This window comes from Mytilus edulis, chromosome 14, assembly GCF_963676685.1.
Source record: "Mytilus edulis chromosome 14, xbMytEdul2.2, whole genome shotgun sequence".
Lineage (NCBI taxonomy): Eukaryota > Metazoa > Mollusca > Bivalvia > Mytilida > Mytilidae > Mytilus > Mytilus edulis.
Genome location: NC_092357.1, coordinates 37,819,209 through 37,836,282, shown reverse-complemented (window position 1 = coordinate 37,836,282; position 17,074 = coordinate 37,819,209). Strand labels below are relative to the sequence as shown.

General features: G+C 32.8%; 1 protein-coding gene across 1 annotated transcript; it reads left to right on the top strand.

The window, feature by feature from the left end:
- Nucleotides 1–5,300: 5,300 nt before the first annotated feature.
- Nucleotides 5,301–16,681, top strand: LOC139502808 (sodium/hydrogen exchanger 9B2-like). The gene is made up of 11 exons (XM_071292392.1): nt 5,301–5,749; nt 7,124–7,218; nt 7,653–7,831; nt 8,295–8,470; nt 10,532–10,638; nt 11,533–11,697; nt 12,397–12,505; nt 13,383–13,519; nt 14,289–14,460; nt 15,041–15,403; nt 15,948–16,681. The coding sequence occupies exons 1-11, from the start codon at nt 5,314–5,316 to the stop codon at nt 16,391–16,393; spliced, it is 2,385 nt and encodes a 794-aa protein (XP_071148493.1). The 5' UTR covers nt 5,301–5,313; the 3' UTR covers nt 16,394–16,681.
- The last annotated feature ends 393 nt before the right edge of the window (nt 16,682–17,074 follow it).

Genomic DNA, 17,074 nt, shown 5'->3' with positions numbered 1-17,074 from the left:
AATGTTAAGCGATGAAATAAAGTCGAACGAATAGATACCAAACATTCATCGTTGGATGGGAGGCAAATACTCGTATCCCTCCCCATTCCCAGTAGTGGCGTTACCCGCGACCCTTAAATTCCAATGTAGTATCTCCACTAATTTCCGTGTCTTGTTACGTCTGTAGGTGTCCCTCATCAATATGACTCAAGATTGACCAGTGTAATAAATCGTATTTTATTTCTTGTCACACCTTTTTTATTTATCGTTTTGTGTAAACGTAAAGTGACGAAATAAAGAACAACTTAATATAACATGACATAAAATTCTGTATTCTAAACAATTACGCTTTTGACATACATACATCCATTGATGCATTGCCATCTTATGGTTGTCATATGTTAGAGTGACAGGGAGGACTATTAAGATATATTTTTTTCGTCAGTTGGAATTTTGTTTGTTTTGAAAAAGAGGCTTTAGAATTGCGGACACAGGTACGAATTTTAAAATTGTATTTAGTTGTGTGTTGAAATAGTGTTTGTTTTGATATTGGCATCGGAATCACGGAAAAGGGTACGATTTTTTTTTATTCAATTGTGTTGGGATTTTGTTTGTTTTGAAAAAGACGCATCGGCATTGCAAAAACAGGTACGAATTTAGATATCTTATTTAATTGTGTTAAAATTGTGTTTTTTCAAAGGTCATTCCTTAATTATTGTAGAATAATATACGCCAAATAAGACGAATTCCAATATTTTATTTTGTTTATATTTGTTACTGTATGCATAACATTACATATATTTAGTACTGCAACCAATTGTATATCACATGCAAATGTACACCTTTTTTTTTTAATTTTGTGTGTGATACGAGTGCGCTTAATTAGTGCAGTCACCACTATGCAGAAATCTAATTACATGCTTCTGAACATTTTTATTCGGTTGCAATGTAAGCTTTTTAATACAGTATATTTTGTTGATGAACAGTTTCCAATGATAAAAAAAGGCCTAGGAAAATCTCAAAAATTTAAGAGTGAAACAAATAATAAAAAGTTTGAGAATATTTATGAAATTATCAGACCACTAGTGCATTAAGGTCAACACTGCAACAAAAGTATCGGTCAATGCATATCACGTTAAAAAAGAGTATGTCTTCAGATATTTGGAAACTGGCGAACGAAGCTAACTTGTACAACTTCTTTGCATGCGATGATATTCTTAATATAAGTATACTTTTATTTGAGTGTATGTTTAACTTTTATTGTATTCTTAATAAAGCACTTTCTTATACTCATCTCACCAATGAATTAGCCAGTAAAATTTTATCTTGTGGTTTGCAAATGTTTGTCAAAATCTCAGGAGCTCTTAGTATTAGAAACAAGTTTCTACATTTGTCAGTAGACCAAACCTTTTCTCGATTGTTAGTGGTGGGACCAGGATTTCAAAAAGGGTTCAGCAAGGACCCACAAAAATATAAAATTGAGAATTGAAATGGGGAATGTATCAAAGAGACAACAACCCGACCATAGAGCAGACAACAGCAGAAGGTCACCCAAATAGTATACCCAAATGTCAAAAGTCACTCTGGAAATTCAGTCAGAAAGGGGAACGCCCCACTTCAGCATCATTTTGGACCATCCGTAGTGGTCAAAGACTAAGGAGTAAGAAAAGATTCAAAATATGTTGTTTTATAGATATAATGAGATGTGGTATGAGTGCCAATGGTCTGGGTTTTTTTTCTTTTTTTTCTTCTTTTTTTTCCTTTTTACTGAAATGGCAATAATACCAAAACTGAGACGATGTAATGAAGGCTGGCACGTAGATGACATTTATGACATTTGTCCATAAATGGTTGATAGATATGTTACAACTATTCTTGTCTCGTTTTTCACTTATCCGACACAAAACATCATAAATTTGTTTGGCTCGGACATTATTTTTACCACTTGTCAAATTAATACGTCATACCGGGGGACATCACATCCATGTTTTTATTTTATTTCTTAATTTTTCCTAAAAATGGAAACCACTCCCATTGTTAATGATTTCCTTAATTCGTTCTTATCCTTTTCTCGTTTCGTTTCTTTCTAATTTCATTAGACTTCATATATGTGGTACTCCTTTAACTATATTTTATTTTGCATGCATGTTTCTCTCTTCGAGTATCTTACGATTTGCTGTTATTACATTGTACATACAATGTAGCATGTTTACAAATGACATGTGGGTTCAATTTCTTAAGTCAAAGTTGACAGTTATTTTTTAATGCTGTCATTTCAAAATTGACAGTTACAAGTTCGGAGCTTACATTTCTAGCATCCAAGTTAGAAACTTAGAAACGAGAAATTAAGAACAAAAATGTCCCTAATAGTATATTGATCACAAATGTAAATTAGGATAGCGCCAACAGCTACAATTAAAATTGCCAATACATACCATTAGAGAGAACAACAGCATCAGCTAATGGAGACTAAATGTTGGACCTTTGCACGTTTTATCTATGTTAAATTTGTTTTATTTTTCATCCTATCCACACCCTATTGCCTGTTACTGGCAGGACAGCACAAGTCAAAATCTGCTATACAAGATTGCTAAAACATTTTTTAATAGCAACCAGGAATACTGGTTCTGTTGTGTCTGACGTACCAGGCGTGTTCTTTGTTTCAGAAATTATCTAACTCTATAGATTATCAAATGAAATGTGTGTAGAAAAAAGAAAGAAGAATTGCTTTATATGTTTAAAATCGATCTATAAAGAAATTTGCTATAAAATGTTACTCATTATCATTTGATATAAACTGCTTTTAGAAGACATATAGTTTAATGAAAATGACAAAAAAAGTTTATAGCAAACGGACAAAGAGTTAGTTCTGTTTGGACTTATAGAGAAATCTTTGACATAGTAAATGTCTTGTACTGATAAATGTTCTATAACTAATTTATTATTGTCTCCATGGTATCCTTTCCCTCTTTCCTCTTTTTGATTACACATTACGACTTTTTGCAACTTTTTAACTAAAAAAAGATATCTTGAGCAAACAGGTTTATATAAGTAGATTTAACAATTCTTCCTAAGAATTTACATCATTAACAATTAACAAAACACACACCAAAAGGCATGTTGTGGTCATGCTGTACATAGTCGTTGTGTTCCATCAAATAAAGGAGGTCTAAAAGTCACGTGTAATTGTAATGTCACTCCATGCCATCGTGCCTTAGGACAGTAAATGTTGTAGTGTTTTAACCTTGTAAGAGACAAAAACTACAGATAATTAATATTTTAAACATGCATTATTAACGAAAAGATATGTTACATAAGTAATTATATTAACTTTTACAACTTTATAATTTTCATTAATAAAACTTACTAAAAAAATCTCTGTATCTCCGACCTCGGTAATCTGTAATATTATGTTATTTGACTAGTATGTGTTGTTTAATTATTTGTATTAATTATTTTACAGCATTCTAGTGGTTGAATTATTTAAATCAGGAAATACCACAGGCATTCAAAACTTAGTACATGTATATTTTGACCTACTATGTGTTTTTTTTAAACTATATCCAAATTTAGTCAGAATGAGATTAATTGCTACCTCTTGGTGTCATTCGTTTTTTCTACATCTTTTTGTCGTTGTCTTGCTGCTGTCTCATTTATTTTATTCGCTTAATCTTTGTGCGCGCGACACAAATCAATGTACTGTTCTTTGATGAGGTCGTAATGTGTGCATTTATAAGGGATCTGAAAATACATATTTTTTAAATCAAATTACCAAAAATTTAAAAACAAACTAATTTTCTTTTGAGTCAACTGATATTAATTTTATTTGAACAGGTTCAGATAACAGAATTTATCCCGAAGAAAGTAAATTCACTAATATCAATAGACCAAGGTTGTCTCACTAAGACGCCATTATAATATTTTCTTCTTCGATACAGAGTTTATCCATCCGTGACACCCAAATCAATACATACATATTTTAGAACTTTGTGTCCTCAATGCTGTTCAAATTTTTACTTGTTTGGCTTTATAAGAGATGTCTGTTCAAGTCAGGAGCCTGTAGTTTTGTAGTTGTCGTTGTTTCATGTCTGTCATATTGGTTTGTTATTTTTTAATTTGTTTTGACAAATTGTTAAAAATAAAGCTGTTAATTTTTCATATTTTCCCTGCCTTTTATAGGTGACTATAAGATATGTTTTCTTTATTGTTGAAGGGCGTACGATTTCCTATAATTGCTTACATCCACTTCATGTGAACTTTTGTTGATAGTTGTCTATTAATTTTGCAATCATACCAAATCTTCTTATTTTTATATTAATCAGAAATTAATTTAGAAAATCCTCGATAAATATACTTGCGTCCAAATACTTTCAATGGTCTGTAATTTAAAGACACCATAAATGATCAACTTCCGAAGCAAGGTTGTCGGCTCTCCGAACTTTCACGAAGTTCTGCGTTTGATTGCCGAGTTTATGAGCTTCGGTCCTTGCTTGGAAGTTGGGTCTGTAAATTAAAGACACCATAAATGATGTCCGAGAAACCATACTAGATCATTAGTTCGAAATTATTCAATATTGATTAAGAGAAACTTGAAAGGACTGTGTTCGACATTTATTGTACATAGAAAGAAGAAAACTGTTAACTAAGTCAGACGAAAAACTGAAAGGAATTTTCGATAAATATACGAAGTTGGAGTATTTCCGCACAAAGGTGACTTTCATTTCGTTTGCTTACATAGTTTCTTTTACAAAATAAAAATTCTCCAGAATTTGCGCAATAGGTTTCTATGTATTTCAAAACTAATGGCGCAATAAGGTGTGATCCCAAAGGACGCACGGACGCAAAAGACTATGACAAAATTAAACCAGTGCGCTTTATTGTTTGTATGTGTTGACATTATAAACTGTATATGTTTAACAAACAACAATATGCCTCGAGGTATATTTTCATTGTACAGGTCATACACTTATGTTTTTGAAAAAAATTCAAGCATTCATTGTATATGTATACTATATTTTTAGTGATTGACGGTCGGCGATGTACTAAAATAATGTCAATACCCCCCCCCCCCCCCCCCCCCCAAAAAAAAAAAACAACATTAATTTATAACGTCGCACAGAAATTCGGGGGTTTGGTCCAAACCGATTTAGATTTGGTATTGACCGACACAAGTTAACATATTGGTCCAGTCCGTCAAGTTTAGATTGACAAGTGACCTATCCAGATCCTCATGTGTAATTTATCATACTCATAAATATATGTATGCCAATACAGCGTGTGACTAAAATATGATCTTTACCCATATATTTGTTTTTCAGAACTAATTGCAATAAAATGAATGGAAAATCTGAAATACGTCAACGTGACATAAACCATGGTGCCGGAAACGGAAAGATTCCAAACGGACATAAAGATAAAGATGAAGACAACAAAAAAGACAACGAATCAAATAAAACACCGAGTAAAATAGATCAGATACAAGATACATGTACCACGTGTTGTATACCATGTCTTACGAGTCACAACCCCCTTCCGGAGTATCCATCACGAATACAGCGGCTCGGGCATGCCTTCATGTTGCCTCTTCACGGAAATATTGCCACCTATCTCCAGTTTACTGTCGTCTGCGTCCAGTTGTGGATTATTATCTATTCGTTAACTCACGGACAAGCACTTCCGGGAGGAAATTTGTTTTCTTTACTGATACTGTTTATTGGTTGTGCTATTGGAGGCTATCTGATTTCTCTTATTCGATTACCTCCCTTATTAGGTGAGATAATTGTAAAGATAATTTTTCATATATATAATATTATTTATATTCATTTATTTCATTTAAATTATTTCACATTGATAAAATTTTGTATTTGATATACTTATAAAAATGGAATATTGTGTATAAATTAAAGAAAATGATAAATGTCAGAGAAACAAACATGGTAACCTGCTATTGGTACATAGACATAAAAAGGTACTTTTAAAAATGAAACTAGACGAAATATGATGTATAGAGTATCTAAAGAAATATTTGCCCGAACCAGTTAAAAGAGTAATGGTTGTTGCGCTTTACACTTCAGCACAGACGAAAATCATGTCAACACCAAATAAAATGTATCAAAAAAGTATATATGCAAATTGTTTGTGGAAGAAAACACTATATCCTTCATTCATCGTATATACTTGTTACTTCGCATCACGGTGCGGAGCTATTAGTTTCAGTCGAAATACACGCCATCTTGAATAAATTACGTATAGATTCTGATTGGTTGCATTATAATGAGGCTGAGATACAACAACAGCTATTGGCTTACATGAGATTCATAGATTATCGTTGATCATCTCAACGAGATTGATATTCTCGCTTGAGCCGAGACGGCGAAAGCGAGAAAGGCAATCGAGTTGAGATGATCAATGATAATCTGTTTATCGCTATTTCACCTATGACGACGATGTCAATTTCATGCCAATTTCGTTAGTAACGCCACGTGCCTGCTTAGTTTCTAGCGATAATTTTCCATCTCAAGCGAGTAGCATGATATGAAAATTGTCACAAAAACAGATCAAAGGAAAAATGCACAAAATAGCGATAAAATAGTTACAGACTTTTCTCGTCCAGGATAAGACATCAAATGCCGGAAAATTAACTATGTGTATATCAGTTTCCATCAACTGTCTTTAATTCATGATCGTTTTATTATGCATACATTTCACAGATGAATTCAATATTGAAATATCAATTATTAATACGTGTTTAATTGCTTTGTTACTTTGCCATTTGCACTATTTGCTTTGCTAAACAATGTACCTATACAATGTTTACAAACATAATTTATCTGTATTTTATAACTTCTGACAATAAAGGCACACCTAAAGAGTCGTGTCTAAATTTCTAAATTTCTAATTGTTTTAATTTTCAACAAGATTTTTTTTTAAAAGCATGGGTGTATAACGCACACTCTTAAAGTACATCCATTTTATATCAATCAATATCTAAATATACCACATTTCCAATACTAATTTAACAACTACATGCACACATATAACCTTGAATTAGTGTAGAGCGAAGCAGTCCATAGCTTTTTAGAAAGCTAAAACTTGTAGTACTTATAGTGATGCTGATAATGAGTTTATTGTATTGTATATTTAGGGATGTTGATTGTTGGAGTATTACTTAGAAATATACCTGGTGTCAACACAGTTGGTGAAAGTATTGACTCTAAATGGTCAGGTGCACTCAGGCAAGTTTTAATAAATAAAAAGGGTATTGGCGGTATGAATTGACATTTATTTTTATTGATACATGAACCATTATTTGTACGTGTTCATATAAACATGCTTCTTTAAAATTCGTGTACTAGTAACATTTTATTTTGAAGGACAATTATATGCTTACACCCTCTATTATACCGTTATTTTTAGAGTTTAGTGCTTAATTTTCTAATTTTTATTGTATGTGTTATTGTGTGTATAAAAATAAAATTGAGAATGGAAATTGGGAATGTGTCAAAGAGACAACAACCCGACCATAGAATAGACAACAGCAGAAGGTCACCAACAGGTCTTCAAAGCAGCAAGAAATTCTTGTATGCATATTTGTCCTGGTGTACGCCAACAGTATACTTAATTCCATAAGTCGTAACTCATTTTTAATGTTTTACTTGTATCTTTGTAGGAAGATAGCCTTAACTGTCATACTAACCAGGGCAGGACTTGGTTTGGATATTGTAAAGTTACGGAAGTTATCCTGGGCTGTTCTACGATTGGCCTTGTTACCATGCACTTGTGAGATCATAACGGTGGGAATAGCATCACACTTTATCCTCGGATTTCCATGGATATGGAGCCTTATGTTAGGGTAAGCAATCAGTGATAGTTTTGATTCGGATCACATTTGAAATCGAAGCGACCCCTCTTATTTGCACATTATCATATTTCAAATACTTGATCCATTAATGTTTCGTTGTAGGAGGGTTTGGATGGGGTTAAAAATGAACATTAGAGAATAACGGGCAAAAAAATGAAGATTAGAGAAATGCGTGGTCTAATTTAGAGAAAAAAGGGGTTAATTTTTTGAAGATTAGAGAAAAAGGGGTGAAAATTAAATGTTTACAGAATAACAGACCCCCCCCCCCCCCCATTCCAGCCGTCTTGTAGCAGTGCTATGTTGATAAGTTATGTCTTGAAATTTCTTACTATTCTATGTACACGACAATAATGCTGGCATAATATCTGTTACTTGTATCTTGTTTTTGTTTTTAATTTAAAAATAACAGATTATATAATTTTAGTTTTCAACGAATTGCTTTTTATTATTCAAGATGCATTTTGGGAGCTTTGTCACCGGCTGTAACAGTACCCTCCCTCGTAAATTTACAAGATCGTCAGTACGGAGTTGAAAAGGGAATTCCAACAATGTTATTGGCTGCTGGAGGACTTGACAATGTCCTGTGTGTCACGGGGTTTTCTGTCTTCATGGGAATCATATTTTCTGAAGGTATGGACTACAACTGTCAAAGTAATAATTTCATGATTATTAAAGCTGAGTTCACACGTAATTCGAATTCGATTCGCATTAACAAATTCTAATTAGTTTAATTCGCATTCGAAACGTTTTACGTCCTAACGTCAGTTCTAATTCGAATTTCAATGCACTTTAATGTCCAAACGACGTTAACTTTTAATTCGTATTAACAAATGCGTATTTCTAATGCGAATTGGATAATTCGAATTAAAAAAGAATAGTGTGTGAACGCGATTAGCGAATTCGATTCGCATTCGATTCGAATTAAATGTATGTGTGAACGAGGCATGGAATGTATATACTCAATGATGTTGTTTTGGTTTTTTTCCTAAATAGTTAACTAAAACATATTTAAGATCATTAAATGGCATTCATATGTAATAGTAAACACGTTTCGTATAGGTCTGGCAAAGGTTATATGTAAAGCAAAAAAAAGTTTGCAAAACCAAATATATTAACAGTCCATTTCGATTATTGTCTAGCGAATGCTGAACTGTGGTAAATTTTTGAGATATAAGACGAAAGACAGGATTCCGACTCTTACCTCCCTTGTCTTCTCTACAGACACACTCATAAGTAGGTAGACGACTGAAAATAAAACTTTCACAAAGCTAGTACATGATGCAATCGAACATTCCAACAATTGTATTTAAGAATTGAATGCTTCTTTTTGTAAATTTATTGGGGTATAAAAGCGTTGACCGAAGTACATTTTGTATGAAGGTGTCATACCACCAATTACGCCCTTAAATTTAGAACGTATGTGAAAGTAGGCCTACTCGGACAAAAAATAGTGCATTTGATGTCACTGTTTACTTAAACTAACCAACAAATTGGCAGAAATGAAACTTTTGGTGAAAGAGAAATATATTAAGACCATTTTGAGCTAAAATTTACCTGTTTATGATAGATATAGGAAGATGTGGTGTGAGTGCCAATGAGACAACTCTCCATACAAATAACAATTTAAAAAGTAAACCATTATAGGTTAAAGTACGGCCTTCAACACGGAGCCTTAGCTCACACCGAACAACAAGCTATAAAGGGCCCCAAAATTACTAGTGTAAAACCATTCAAACGGGAAAACCAACGGTCTAATCTATATAAACAAAACGAGAAACGAGAAACACGTATATATTACATAAACAAACGACAACTACTGTACATCAGATTCCTGACTTAGGACAGGTGCAAACATTTGCAGCGGGATTAAACGTTTTAATGGATCCAAACCTTCTCCCTTTTTCTGAAACAATAGCATAACATCACAACAAAGAAATGAGTTTGCATTCAAAATTGAGGATTAATGCAACCCATAGTATACTAATTTAAGATTTCCAGAAAACCAGGGGTTATTTTTAGTGGTGCCTCCATTCGGAAGACCTTTTCTTTTTTATATGATTTTAAACACCTGTTGAAAATTGGCATGTAGAAAGCTGATACATGTACAATTCAGGATATACCTGGTTTCTATGAAGTTAAACTTAAGGTAAAATATTTAGAAAGCTGTGAAAATTGTAAAATTTGATTGAACAGATAGGGACTTTTAATTGGTGGTATGACACCTGAAGCGCGCAAGCGCTTCATTCTAAAAATGTACGCACGGTCAACGCTTTTACAACCCTATAAAGTTACAAAAAGAAGCATTCAATACTTATAATTACATTTTTTAGCTAGGATCATGAAAACACGATTTGTATCAAGTTTTATTTAATTCACCTGTGCACTTTATTGTTAGACCTCGTGTCATCATGAATGATAAATTTTATTGTCTGATGCAATTGCTTACGGAATAACATGTGATGTGCAGTTAGCCAATCAGAATAACGTATTATAATGAAATATACATCTAATGTAATTATTAAGAAATGAACAAGTCGGATGTCTTTCGTTATCATAGTCAGTAGGAATTATAAAGGATGTATGGGGTTTACATTTTTAAGACATCAACCTAACAACTCAAAAAAATAAAAGATATCTAGAAGAAAAGAAACTGTCTCAAAAATAAAACAAAGATTTCTTTTTTTCTCCTAGGTGATCTAGCTGTGACTATTGTGAAGGGTCCATTAGGGGTATTTGTAGGCATAATCTATGGATTTGTTGCCGGGATATTTCTATGGTACATTCCTTCGAAAGACAGCGTAAGTGATGATTACTAGTGCTCAGGATGCATGTTAATTAAGCTGTGAAAATATAAAAGTTACATGTGTTTTACGGTGGCAAACATCATCTCACGGAACAGGGACAATTGAAGGAATGCCATCCCCAAAAAGTTATTTATAGAAAAAATCAATGTACATATGTCCTCAACAGGAATATCCCCACATTGGCCGTAACAAACAAACATATTTTAACGTTTATACAAAAATACGTAATTTAGAAGTTTACGAGTGCATTTAAATTATCATTGGGATTGCTGGACAACAATAAAAAATGTGGGATTAATCAAAGATATTCATGAAAATGTTGCATACAAAATTGTATCAAAATTAAAAATGCAGGACATATTTTGAAACCTATACCATCAATTTGCATTAGATAGGACAACTGGATGTTACGATTTATACGTAGTTGAAAGATGAAGTGGGCTCATGTTTATTTGTTTGTACTTTTTGTCATCGGAAAATACCGGATCACAGAACCAGTTTCAACTGGATACCAGTAAGATTTTTGTACCAATTTAATTTATCTTTGTAATGTTTACAAACTTGTTTGTTTAGGGAGCTACCATTTGATTTTTATGGGGGGGCTAGGATGAAATTTTAAAAAAATAGGCAGGACAGGAGTTTTGAGTTAAAAAAAAAGGCAGGATGAGACACTTTGCAAAAAAAAAAGGCAGGATGACAATTTAGGTAAAAAAAGTCAGGATAAACTAATAAAAAAAAAAGGCAGGACCGAATAGAGTGAAAAATAAAAAGGCAGGACAGAGATTACAACTAAAAAAAAAGGCAGGACAAAATTTTTCATCCTAGCCCCCCCATAAAAATCAAATGGTAGCTCCCTTAGTAGTTCTTATCAAGATTGTATATTTGTAGGCAAATAAAGTGTTTTATCGTTCTTTGTTATTATTTGGATTCGGGATGATAGCCATATTTGGAAGTTCAGAAATTAGACTATCAGGAGCTGGTCCCCTTGGATGTCTAACAACCGCAACTGTTGCAGGTTACAAATGGCGCCTACGACGTAAACCAGGTGAAAAGGTAAAACAACTACCGTGGTAACAGGAGTCTTTAATTGTCGTGGCAAACTTTTTCTATTCCGTTCTCTATTTATTTTGCCCATTATTCTAAATCTGGTTTTTTAAATATAGCTCTATATTATATTATTTTATTTTATTCATTTTTTGGCATATTTTCTTAAATTTTGGTGGAGTCGATTTTTCTGTATTCTTTTGGTCCATTATTTCCTATTCTGTAAACTATACAGCCTGGAATTTGTTAATGGCTAGATATAATTACGAACTTCAGTTCCAAAATTCCTTTACGGATCCATAACAAGATGTCACATCAATTTCTTAGAGGATGAAAGAGGGGGATAGGACCTTTATCGGGACTCCGGGATCGGGTGTTTTTAAGCTCGGGATTTCGGGATTGACCCTTTCGGGATCCGGGAATTCTTTTATTCGGATTTCGGGACGTCGGGATTTACTTTATTTAAATTCGGGACCTCGGGATTTCGTTTTTTTAAGTTCGGGATTTCGGGATCAGGACCCCTCCTATTCCCCCTCATGAAAATATCACTAAAAAAGTTAACGCATGCACCGTGTTACAAAGTATAAACCTGTATTTCCGTAAACTTTCAATCACTTCAGCGATAAGTAAATTGTCCATATTTTTGTATTGCATCCATTTTTTTTTAAATTTAATGTACAATAATGATTTACATTTTGTAACATTTAGGACGAAGTATCTGGTGTCATGGCTTTGATATGGTTGATTGCTCAACATTTTCTATTCGGATTGATTGGTGCAGCAGTTGATATTGGGAAAATACAGTCAAGTACAGCTGGTGGGTACTAATTCGACATGATCATTCAATGCAATGATATTGACCATTGTTCAAACTTGAATGCTCTAATAGACCATCAATGACGGCCATCAATGACGGCTTTTGAATCTCTGGGAATTTTATAAATAATTATATATTTCCAAAAATATGACGAATTCATGTTTGCTGTATTTTATTAGACAACACAAGTATTTGTTTTATTTGTCCTAATGTTTTATTGTCAATTGCCTTCTCACAATGTCTCGAAATTTTCCTGCTGTTCATCATAATGTCGGGGGAGAGAGGCGGAGAGTATGAAAGGTGCATCCTTAATTCCGTCTGGTTAAACTGACAACATTTGTCAAAAACTAAAACTGCGGAAAACTAAAGACTGAGCAACAAGACCCTCTTTATATAAAAACAACAAAAATGTTGAACAATTGTGGAAAATTTTGGTTATAAAATTTGTAGAAATATAAGTTCTATTTAGTGCTATATATTCTACATTTAGGCTGTATTATATATTGATTATAGAACAGCTTTTCTCGGTCAAGCAAAATTTTAACTGTTAGTATCTTTTTATATGCATTACCAATTTGGATTTTACATTTGACGTAGTGAGGCAGCATATGGCATTTGAATGAAAACAAAACAAACAATGAAACAAGTGCCATTTTACTTATATAAATTGTTAAACCTTTGATGACGGTCACCTCTATTACCAAAACATTCGTCTTGTCAGTTTACTCTTCTTTCCCTGCTACAGTCATACATATCTATTTTGAATCTCAGTTCACAGATTGATCCTCTGATATGATACTTTTACCCTGGTCTACGTGATTTAACTGAATTTTCACCTTTATGTTGATATTTCATTGTACTTTCTTCTTAATTACAGGTTTAGGAATACTTACACTAGCAATTGGTCTAGTAGTGAGAAGTGGGGTTGATTTTACAGTTACACTGCGTACTGGATTTAATATCAAAGAAAGAATTTTTATAACTCTAACCTGGTTGTCTAAAGCCACTGTGCAGGTAATATCACAACGCTTCAATATAATATAACTTTATCCAACCCCCTTTTTTGGTTAACCACTAAATATTAAGCATCCAACAATCAGCCAATCTATTTTCTGGTAAACTACATTGAAACAAAATGACTAAAATAAACGTCTTGTAGACATCTTTTATTTAATATTTTATTTTGAAAAAAAACAGTTAATATAATGAAATTTACAAACAAACAAACAAGATATTGTTTCGGGGCCAACGACAATTGTTTTCACAGAAGTAAAAAAACGTGTTGACAAGAATGGAGTCTTTGAACTATTGAAGAAGGTTGGATAACAATGTTAAAAGTCACAAGTTATAACGTGGTCTGTCAAATGGTATATGAAAATGGAACCTGTACAAGTGTTGTTAGATGTATTAGATTTAAAAAAATCACAATAGATACCATTATAAAATTGTGAACATCAGACGCGCGTTTAGTTTACAAAAGACTCATTATGTGACGCACGAATCAATAAAGTTAAAAAGACCGAATAACGTACACAGTTAAAGAGCATAGAGGTTCAAACATTCCGAAGTTGAAGAATCCAAAAGGTTTTGCCAAATTATTGAAGTAGTCAAGGTGGAGATCATGCAACGAATGTTTGCAAATGCATAACACACCTTCTTCACTAAGTTAAACAAAAATGTTTTCAATCTCATAACATGGTTTTTGTAATATTTTCACAAATAGAAGGGAGGAGCATGGTAATGTTTACAAAATTAAAAAAAAACATTATTTTGTTATTTTTAGGCTGCTATTGGAGGACTTGCATTAGATAAAGTAAGGGAAATGTCGAATCCGGACCAAGAAATGTTGAATTATGCTACAGATATTTTAACATTGTCAGTCCTTGCAATTATAATATGTGCACCAATAGGAGCAACCCTTATGGCAGTTCTAGGTCCAAAATTTCTACAAAAAGGTAATCTATTTATTTATAAGATACAAAAACTGATCTGAAAATGACTGATTACGATTTTCGAATGTTTTGAATTATCTTGAATTAAGCACTTCTATTATCAAATATAATGTAGAAACGTTAAAAATACAAATGTGTTTTCCTCCTTATTTCAATTGAAAGGTGAACTTTTGGGGTTTGTTGCTCGTGGTGTTTTGATCTAGTAGACGTTTCCCGTTTTTTGTGGTATATGCCCTTTATTTTACAATTATTTTTAGATTTTTTTTGCTACAGAGAAAGCTGGCTTTACGATACTACATGGTATTGACCTTTAATTGAAGGCAGTCAGTTTATCTGTAACTAAATAGAATAGCCACAATTGTCTGAATTCAACTTTCTTGGCGGGAAATGTTAATATTTGAAAACACACAGAGAAATTGTAATTTTTTACCATCTTTGTCAAATGAAAACGTATCCTTCAAATGCCAAACTATTCTGCTTTTGATTTCCTAGTACATTAATTTTATTGATTTGCTCATGATGTTGAACGATCAATATATGTCCAACATTGAACCCCAATTATAAAAACCTTTTTCTTTCGTAGGATACTTAGAGGAAGAAGTCATCGAAGTTTGCACAACTAACCCGGATGTTAATAATAAACATATCCAGATGATTGATATGACAAAGATGAAAGGAGAACCAATCGAATTAAATGAAAAGCCTGAAATGACTGAGATTGTAATAGAACCACTTGAAAACACGAATTTTGAGATTTCAAAACCATCATATGATACCAAAGATACAACGACAGAAGCCGAAACACAAAAGCCGTCACATGATGCCAAAGATACAACGACGGTGACAGACACCGAATCTCAGAAAGGCTCAGTTGTAATTGAAGTTCCTTTGCATAATGAAGAAAAATTAAGTCAAGTTAACGATGAAAATACTCCTTTAGAATCAGGTATGTAAGCAAAGCTTTATTATTTTTCTATTAACTTATTGTAGGAAGAAAAAGATGCTTGTAGGAAAATGGTCATAACAGCATATCTTTGAACAAATAGAAAATTGATATTGCTTTATACAAATGTTGATAAAGAAATATAGGGTATTGCATTTGAAATTGTCTTCATTTTAGTATATAATCTTATTTATCATTTTTTTTATTTATCCTTATGCTTCTAGTATCATTTGAATAAACTTTGCGTTTATTTGGCAGTCGTTAGAATAGTTGTATATTTATATGAATGCAGGAGATACAAATAGGGAAATACGAACACTTTAAAAAAAAATGAGCAACACAAATCCCCTCCAAGACTTTCGTGTTCTCAGATGCTACAGAATGGTTTTAAGATGCTAAGTAACATGTGACATTCGTCGTGTTACTTATATATCAATTGATTTCGCAATAATGGACCAGTAATTTACTCTTATCTTACCCTAAATTGTCACAGAATGATTAAACCATTGGGTAAACCCTAAAACTGTATGCTTGTTTTGTTTTGCAGATGACTTTGACGATACGATAGACATAAATCATCCAGACTATCCAGAGGTCTACAAATCTCATTTGAAAGTGACTCTGTCAGATTCTAAAATAAAAGACACTGTATCAATAGTTCAAGTTGAAAACCCAAAGGTAAAAGACACCTATTCAATTGTTGAAGCTGAAGACCCAAAAATAAAAGACACTGAATCAATAGTTCCAGCTGAAAACCCAAAAGTAAAAGACACTGAATCAATAGTTCAAGCTGAAGACCAAAATGTTAAGGACATTAATTCAATAGTTCCAGCTGAATACCCGAAAGTAAAAGACACTGAATTAATTGTCCAAGTTGAAGACACATCAAACACAAATGAACACAAAGGGCTGGATAATCCAGGCTTTCAAAATACAGACAGTGGAGACGAATCTCTGGACAAGAACATTGATGAAAAAACAATGCAAACTTGAAGATTGAGATAACGTGCTATTGTTGGCTAACAAAGAATGAACATAGAAAGATGTTCGCCCCGTTTCGTTGAGCTCGAAAACAAGCTTTGTTGAGCTCGAAAACAAACGTTTATTCTAGGTGTGGTATCAGAGGTGTGTGGTTATTGAAAAGTAATAATATGACCAGATCGACCTTCAACGTCTGTTGTGTACGCATTTGAAACTGTACTAAAGTCTGTTTTTTTTTCTGTTAATTGTTATTGTACTGTTTTTAAATCATTAATAATAAAACATTTTGTAAATTCATAATTTTGATGATTTATGCGTATTCTATTTTAACTGAGATCTGAGACGAATTTAAGATTGAATTATATTTTATGAGAAAAGCAGTACTATGTCAACTAGGCAAATGAGGTATTACATTTTAATTTACGTCAGTTGTCTAGAAATGTCCCAAATATCAAATAATTCTCTCTAAAAAGGCGATTAGGGGAAACATGTGACAAGACATCGACGAACTGATTTTGTGGCTAGTAAGTTATAGTAGGTATAAATAGCATTTAGATGTTCTAAATTTGCAAATATAATCAATCAGAAATAAATATTTGTATGACTACTGGTGTAAATGTGTCACTCGTGCGATTTGTGGCTCAGTCAAATATTGCTGACACAATCAGTAAAAGTTAAAAATAAAGGATTGTC

Bases quoted from the DNA above. Each gene is read 5' to 3' on its own strand.
- LOC139502808 (XM_071292392.1), top strand. From the start codon at position 5,314: ATGAATGGAAAATCTGAAATACGTCAACGTGACATAAACCATGGTGCC. The intron at 5,750-7,123 runs GTGAGATAATTG...TTGTATATTTAG, and splicing joins TCGATTACCTCCCTTATTAG to GGATGTTGATTGTTGGAGTA. The intron at 13,520-14,288 runs GTAATATCACAA...TGTTATTTTTAG, and splicing joins TGTCTAAAGCCACTGTGCAG to GCTGCTATTGGAGGACTTGC.